This window comes from Phyllobates terribilis, unplaced genomic scaffold (assembly GCF_046119375.1).
Source record: "Phyllobates terribilis strain yellow unplaced genomic scaffold, ASM4611937v1 Scaffold_1__5_contigs__length_1240528914, whole genome shotgun sequence".
Lineage (NCBI taxonomy): Eukaryota > Metazoa > Chordata > Amphibia > Anura > Dendrobatidae > Phyllobates > Phyllobates terribilis.
This window is the reverse complement of record NW_027362761.1, coordinates 801,451,981-801,460,665: the sequence shown is the minus strand read 5'-3', so window position 1 is coordinate 801,460,665 and position 8,685 is coordinate 801,451,981. Positions and strand designations below refer to the sequence as shown.

The window sequence follows — 8,685 nt, the reverse complement described above, 5'->3', positions numbered from 1 at the left end:
TGCCCATGCTGCGGAATTTTCCGCAGCACATTTTCCTTGCGGAAAAATCCGCAGCATGTCCATCATTTGTGCATTTCTGCATGTGGATTTGAGGTCCCAATGCATTTGAAAAACGCAAGTCAAATCCGCATGTAAAAACGCATCAAAAACGCATGTAAAATCCGCAAGCGTTTTTGACTGCCAAGAACATGCAGAAACGCTGCAGAAATTTTCTGCTTCATTCCTGCATAGTGGGCACATACCCTCAGTGCTGGACCCGAGAGGGTGAGTAAAGCAACATTTGTTTCTTTTCTGTACAACAAACTGTACCTGGGGAAACAAGTTTCTTGAAATCAAAAAATCCCTTTAAACTGGAAATGAATATACCCCATAAAGTGAGAAGATGTGAACTGAGTCAAATCAAGCAGTAGTGAAAAAATAAGGGCAAATAGATCTGGTTTTGTTTGTTTTTTTTTAAAAATCCTTATTTATTTATGTACAATAAACACTTTAAAAATGACAAACATTTACACACACAGATGACAATACAGTAGTAAAGACATCCATAGGTATAGGTGAGGCATCACCCCTGCATGGACACTTATTGCTATGCTGGATATACTGGCATCACACTGGGGTTTTTGTCATGTTTGCACAGTGCAGTTTTTAATGCTTTTATTTATATTTATCCTAAAAGAAAAAGAAAATTCTTATGTTTATATCCACTTCTTGACTACAAAAAAAGCATTGCAAACTGCCTATGGAAATGTTACCTAAAATGGTGTTCAAGGTGGAAAAAAAAATTTATTTTTTTTTTGTTAAATTGTATTTTTGCACAGATGGCAGACTAGCACAGTAATAAGTAATAGCAGGTGAACCATGGTGTATTGCTAAGAGTAATGTCCTCTCATCCAGCTCGTTATACATCAATGTCATGAACACGTACCAAAATAACCTGGAAAATATTACTATCAAAAATATTCCTACTCTGCAATTTATTAAGTAAAAAAAAAAAAAATGTTGACTTTGGTCTGTGAATCACAGCATGAAATAGACATATATGAATGGTTCATGCTTATGGGAGATGTTCAAAAGGGGAAGACTGGGTGCATGGCAGAACATAGCCACCAAAGAGGGGCATGGGGTGCATGTTGTGCAGTATTCATTATGGAATAGTAGGTAAAGCGACAGACCACCATTGGCAAAGTCCAGCGTGTTTGCCATTATGGTAATATCTACCATACTTAAATCAAAGTGCAGAATTTGAACTGTAAAGGGGCTCAGCACAATAAGGGGTTAACAGATGTAGTATCCTAGCAAAAACTTGAGTAAAATTTACCAAAATTCACACTCCTAGATCCGAATGTGCAGACAGCAGCTGAAGGAGAACACAGAGGCCCATGTTATCACAGCGGATAATGGCAAGCACTAGACAGGGATCTCTCAGCACTAGCCATGTACCCAGATGCAACAACAAGATCCCGACAGCTACAACGCCAAGGTCCACTCGAAGTGGGGGAATTTATAGCAGAGCACTAGTCAGTGTATCTACCTTCATTGTCTAATAGAAGATTATGCTTAAAGGGGTAGTATTCCAAGCATACATTTTTGGTGTCATGTATACAGTGCCGGACTGAAGTGCCCAGGGCCCACCAGTAACCAACTCCAGGGCCCCACTTTTCAGCTTCATGCAAATGTGACATTATCCTCAATAACAAATGTATATAACAGTGAACTGGGTGGATTGGTAAATGAATAAGATGCTGCCTTTGTCTGCACATAGTGACTCAAGTATATTGTGCCAAGTACTGCTCATATAAGAAGGAGATGGCCCACCGGAGGATTCTCCTGTGGGCCAGTCCAAGCCTGCATGTATATGTTGGCAGACAGTAGGTAAAGCATGTAAGGCACGCTCCATTAGAGTCTATGGGAGTTACAGAAAAAGATGTGTGCTGGCTGTGCCATTTCAGTAATTCCCACATACTAATGGATTAAGCAGTGCAGAAGCTCAGGCTGATCTTATCTTTTCCTCCACTTATCTGCTCTTGCAGGCTAATTTGGATTTCTTGAACAGGGCCAATGGAAGCTCTTCTCCTTTAGAGGGGGTGGGGGGGGAGCCCAGGAGTAAGGCTGTGTGCCCACGTAGCGTTTTTCAAGCGTATATGCTGCGGAATTTCCGCAGCGTAAACGCTTGAAAAACGCATGTAGATCCGCACCCCATGGTCCCCAATGGCATTCCGCAATGTCAATGCCCATGCTGCGGATTTTTCCGCAGCGTATATGCTGCAGTCAAAAATCCGCAGCATGTTCATTAATTTTGCGGAAGCGCTGCGGAATCAATGTGCGGATGGTACCCAAGTCTGGAGGAGAGGAGACTCTCCTCCAGACCTGGGTACCAAAGAACCTGTAAAAAAAAGAATAAAATAAAGTTTATACTTATCTTCTGATGTTTTCCCTCCGTCGCGCTGTTGTCTGAAGGACCTGCCACGTCATTGAGTCATGTGACCCACCACATGACTCAATGACGTCACCGCAGGTCCTGCACACAACAGCGTGAGCCGCTCAAGCCTCCGGACGGGGCAGAGAATGCATCAGAAGGTGAGTATAAAGTTTATTTTTTTATTTTTTACCATTCTGAACAAGTTGTCAAGCACTTTTCCAAGTGATGCTTGGAGAAGTGCTTGATAACCCGCATGCGGAAATGCATGCAAAGACGCCTCACAAACGCTTCTACCTGGCGGGAAAACCGCATGTAATATCCGCATGCGATTTTCCCGCCAGGGAGAAGCGTAAAAAATATGCTTCAGGTCCGCAACGTGGGCACATAGCCTAAGATGGAAAATTATTACACATATATTACAAATGTGTATCATAAGAAGGCTAGGGCTACATGTATGGCACAGCACTGAAAGCGTAGTGACACATTGTGTCATCGCATCTCTAACCATTTCCTATGATGTCGCATTACCACCTGCAACAAAGAGTCGCAACAGTTTCCAAATGTGTTGGATTTTCTGCCACGAGTCGCACACAACTCGCTTGCTAAAGACTTCAATGCAAGTCACATGCGACTGCGACGTATCTGCGATTTGGCCATTTTTAGCACAAAATCACAGCTTTAAAATAGTTGCAAGGCAGCAAGTTGTGCAGATGTTTTCAGCTGCACAAGTTGTTTGCAGATTGCTGTTGCGCGACATGTCGTGTAGACCTGGCCACATGCTATAGAAGGGGGAAAAATAACCAAAAAACACATGGCTGCTTTCTCCCAGAAACAGCGCCACACCTGGCTATGGGTTGTGTTTAGTATCATAGCATGAATGAAGTCATGCCACACACAACTTGTGGACAGTTGTAGCATTGTTTTGGGAAAGAATAAACATTTTTTCATGCTATTCAACCCCTTCAAGTTCTGTTAAAAAATGGACCTGTTCTCTACACACACAGATACATGAAACATTTGTTAAGAATATCCTTTAAGTGGCCACAGACGTCCCTTAGTTGTCCGATTACTAAGGATCTGCTGTACATTTAGGCGCAGATCCCTCCATTTGCACCATAATTCTGGAGTTCTCCTGTTTCAAATATCACAAACTTTTTGCATAACTTGTAAAAATGACAACTGTGGCTTCATTTTTGTAAAATTACACGAGTCCCGGCCAGCTCTGCTACCTTTTTGAAAAGTGTGTGGAGCTTATATGGAAGGGGCCTTGGCCAAACAACTGACAAATTCATTGTAATTTGCACCACAAAAGTGGTGTAAATTAATGCAGAAATGTGGTCCGGTCACTGAATGTTGTACATTTCTTATGCCGGCAGCTGAACTATGTACCAAATTCCGTAAGAAGCACACACCTCTTAAAGGGAATCCGGCAGCAGGTTTGTGTTATATAATCTGAGAGCAGCATGATGTAGGGGCTGAGACCCTGATTCCAGCGACGTGTCACGTGCTGGGCTGCTTGCTGTTATTTTGATACAATCTCTGTTTTCTCTCATGCAGATCTAGCAGTTCTCTAAATGCTGAGCTCTGTATAACCCCGCCCACACCACTGATTGGCAGCTATCTGTGTACACTGTGTATAGGCACAAGTTGACTAGGAAGCTCGAGACACAGTCCTGTAGTGATAATCTCCTGCTGATAGATAAAACACTAATTTATTGAAACAGGAGCACACAGACTAGTAAGTGACATATCCCTGGAATCAGGGTCGCAGCCCCTACATCATGCCGCTCTCAGATTTCATAGCAAAATCCTGCTGACAGATTCACTTTAATGAATTTGGCACATCTTACTTCAGTGCACCCTTCATCAAGATATAAGGTATAACACTTCAGTTTTGATGAACTGGGTCCTTAATATCCATGATAGATGCTACATGTGAATCTAAACATTATGGCCCAATTCATTAAGATCAGCATGGCTCACACCAGCCTTAATGATGGGCGGCAGGAGTAAGATGCACCTAATTCCTTAAGAGGCGTACTTCTCAGTGGAGTGCGTCTTGCCAGAGATGCTACTGGAGTACATTTCTGATGTACGTTACACCACAGTGTAACTGTTGATGAATATAGTATGCTCCGCCACCCCCCAACCCACCCATACTCCATCCACTTTGGTGAAGCTAGCTGGAATGGGGTGTGAAAAGAACAAAAGTCACAAAATTTAGCGACTTTTCAATGTGTTTTACTCCAGAAATCTGGCGTAAACACTTTGATGAATCAGCCCCCTAATATCTATGACAGTGATCTGTGGCTTTTGGTCTATTGAGAACCTACAGCTGCAAGGACTCTTACCCTCTGGGATTTGTAGTTTTACAGTCACTGGAGAACCACAGGTTAGAAATACCATCAAAGGCCCCTTTAAAGGGGTTGTCCAAGATTTCTTTTTTTTTTCTCTAGCAGCAGGCATACTATAAAATAAAAAGCTCCATTGCCTGTGATCCGGTCTGTGTTTACTTTGCTGCAGTGATCACAAGCTGTACATCCACGTAACCACTGCAGCCAATCACTGGACGCAGCAGTCTTGTGCTGTACATATAAGCATCCCCACTGGGGTCGGTAATTGTCTGCTGTGATCACACAGCTGTATGGCATAGGACTGCTGCAGCAAAAGTACAGAAACCAGCGAGGATCACTGAAACAACAGGGCATTTGACAGGTGAGCTATAGGACACGGCCCCACTATCATTATTCAGTCAGCATTTTTTCTCAGGAGTGGGAGCCAAAACCAGGAGTGGGTGATAAATGCAGAATTGGTGACTTGTTTCTATTATACCTTTCCTCTGATTGTTCCTCACCTGGGTTTGGCTCCCACTCCTGAGAAAAAAAAAAGACTAAATACTGATAGTGGGGCCGTGGCCTTAGTTTTATTTGAATACATTTTTTTTTTAATTCCTGGACAATCCCTTTAAGATTACACTGAGATCCAGACTCCCACAAAAAAAGACAACCCTATTAATCTAGAAACATTTTGTTCTTTCACTGATCTACAGCATACATGGCACAGTCTACTAGATGCATTCTCCCACTCTAGGTAGACATCAGGCCCACCGGTAGGAGCGCAGACTTACACCCTCAGCTCAAACAAACATGGAGGAAAAGTTTAACTCAGGGGTTTTTCTGACTTAGTCACTGTAGATTTCTCTTTCCCTCACAACAGGTTGATTGCTTGCTTTCCATTTCTGATGCTGCGGCTTCATAAAAGCAGCTAAGGAAGTTTTTCTGTTTATCTGGCTGGATTTGTTTTGTGTGCTTGTACTGCTAATGATATTTAAGGCACGAGATGCAAAAATGGTTTTCCCCTTCGGTGCTCCTAAAAGCTGCCATACTTCTCCAGAAGTGTTGCAGCTCAGGTACTGCCAGGCCCTTTTACCACTATTGTCCCTCATCCTCACGTCTACATTGAGTTTTTCTACTAATATGGCCGCTACTTTATGATGCCCATGGATAGCGGCTATGTGTAAAGGAGTATATCCCCCATTGGATTTGACGTTAGCATCCAGATGAATCCCGGCCTTTTTGGCACCAGCCACAAACTTGTGGAACATGTCAGCCGCACCATGTTTGGCAAACCAGTGAAAAGCGGTGAAGCCAGAGATGAAATCTTTCCGCAATGCTAAGCTTGGGTCCTCCATGAACAAGCCATACACATGAAGCCAAGACCCCATTGCCAACTTTATAATCCAGTGATGTTCCATTGAATCCAAGGGAAAAACGGTGGAAGATTTATAACCAAAAGTCTTTTTAAAAACAAAATCCGTATTCACTTCGGGTTCATATTGTGCATGGAGAGATTTTTGGTCTTGGATATCATATGTAATAAAATGGTTGGAGCTCACAGGCTTCACTGTTAGCAGCAAGTCTACATCTGGCTGTGGAGCAGCCAACACAATGTTAGGTGGTCTTTTAGTTCTGGATGGACGCCGCCTCTTTTTATAATCCCTTTCAATGAGTTCATCATCGGAGGATGACATTACTTCTCGCATACGAGCACTCATCTTATGCCTTGGTGGGTTCCCTGCCAGTGCAAACAAGATAGGAGCTTGATCGGTGAGAAAAGATTTGGTTGTGTATGGAGATTTACTGTACATGGTGTCTGTTAGCATAGGCTCCGCAGATTGTACTCCACATTCAGTCAAAGTGTCCTTCACATTAATGGGGGCACCACTTTTTAATTTATCATATTGCTCATTGATGCTGAGGAACCTTCTACCAGGAGGACATCTCCTAGTGGTCTCACATTTCTGTTCAATGTACTGTACATATCTGTCATTATTTGAGTCACTGGAAGGGTCTTCATCAATATTGTGCTCTGTGTCACAGTCAGCTCCTTCCCCACTGTCACTCCCTTCACTTCCACAGCTCTCTTGATCTACAAAGTCCTCCATATCCTGCAAGGAAAGCTGGCATCTGATGCTTTTAAAGACTGGCATTTTAGACATCCACATTTCATGTATATCATAGAGGGGTAGCGGGGGAGAGGGGCTGCGACTCGCTGACTGATCTTCCAGATGAACATCTGGAGGAGTAATGCTTGATCCATGTGGGGACAGCAGGGAGGGGGAAGGGTGTGGTGAATCTATGTACCTGGAAGAAGGAGGCGAAGGTGGCAACTCATTATATAAAGTAAGCATTTGCTGGTCATCTTGCACAGGGTCCTTATAGTCTTCGTGCTCCCCTGGAGGAAAAGTACCATTTAAGTGGAAATTTGATGACTTTGGCTCAGTACAGGCATAGCATCCATGTCTTTGTCTATCCTGATCCCTGCTAGTAGCGTTGACAAAAGCAGGATTAGTAGATTTGGTTTTCCTTTGTCCAACAGGTGAGGCTTTAACATGTCCACCAGGAACCTGAGACGGAATCTCAGGAATGTCAAGGCTTCCAGGCTGGGAGGACTGGTTGTGGTATGGATGGTTTGAAGAAGAATTACTCTTGTTGGAAGGTGAGGAGTCCTTGCTGGCTGATGAGGAGGTCAAGTATGTATTAACAGTTTGTGGGTGGTGTGGTGAAGCTCTGGTGACTGGTGGACTGGACTTATACTCCATGGATGGGCTTCTGTGCAAAAAAGTCCCATTATTTTTGGGTGAGGACGTATTGCTAGCTGGTGATGAGGTCTTGGAGATGGACAGGCAAGTATTAGCAGGTTGTGGGTGGTGGGCTGAAGCTCTGAGGACTGGTGGACTGGTTTTATACTCCATGGATGGGCTCCTGTGCAGTGAATGCCCATTATTTTGGGGGGACGGGGTGTTGCTGGCTGGTAATGAGGTGGGGCAGGAGGATGTAGACTCTTGGGTAGGAGCTGGTGAAGTCCACTGAGATCGTTCATGATGAGAAGAAACTTCCTTATAAGAGGCTGCCTCCCAAGTGTTTCCCTCCACATCTGAGATAAGGACAGCGCCCTGCTGGTGAGGAACTTGTGCAGATTTACCTTGGTGGCCGCATGCACTGCCATCACGTACCTGAGCTCCGTGCGGCACAGCGGGCACCTCATCCTCCTCCTGATGCTCAGGCTTTAGAGGAGCCGGTGGTCGCGACAAGTCCTCTCCCAGCAGATCGCGATAGCGGCTCCTGAGCACCACGTATTTGACAGCTCCCTCCGGCTTCACCACAGCCACGGAGTTCACATAGCGCTTGAACCTCTCCCGGCGCTTGTGGAGCTGCTCTGCCGGCGCCTGCGGGTCCCTCAGGAAGCGCTTGAAGTGTGCCAGCAGCGAGGCATTGGCCACCTTCCCTCCAGCCTGGCACAGGAAATCCAGCACCTCTTCCTGGCTCAGCTCCTTGGCCATACTGCTGTCCCCTCAGTCAGCCCTGCGATGTGCCTCATAGCCTCTGCTCCACACCTTCGCCTCAGACAGCTTCACCTGCTCGTCCACTCCTCTCCTCTTACAGCTGAAGGGCACTGCACTCCCAGACGCCCACCTCCAGCCCTCGCCATCAATTCCCTCCCATTATACTGAAGCTGCTGACATGGAGGCGTGTGAGGGAGGAGCGGCGGCAGGAATGTGAGGGAGGGACCCTCAGTGCAAGGTACAGCAAGGTGCACCCAGCGCCTGCCCTGCTGCTTCCTGTGCTGCCAGCAGGGTGCCAGACACAAAAGGCTGCGCCACCTGTCAGCCTGGCACCAACACAATAGCTTATCATCAGAGTGCAAGCAAGGTGCTGTTCACTGTTTTCAGCCATTTCAAATGGGATTATCCCTAGGAAGTGCAG

The 8,685-nt window shown here is 45.1% G+C and overlaps 1 protein-coding gene across 1 annotated transcript; it reads right to left on the bottom strand.

Annotated features, from left to right (window-relative positions):
* Nucleotides 1-3,103: 3,103 nt before the first annotated feature.
* Nucleotides 3,104-8,420, bottom strand: SOWAHB (sosondowah ankyrin repeat domain family member B). Its single transcript, XM_073637098.1, has one exon. It carries the CDS (start codon nucleotides 8,259-8,261, stop codon nucleotides 5,601-5,603), a length of 2,661 nt encoding a protein of 886 aa, XP_073493199.1. The 5' UTR covers nucleotides 8,262-8,420; the 3' UTR covers nucleotides 3,104-5,600.
* Nucleotides 8,421-8,685: the final 265 nt, after the last annotated feature.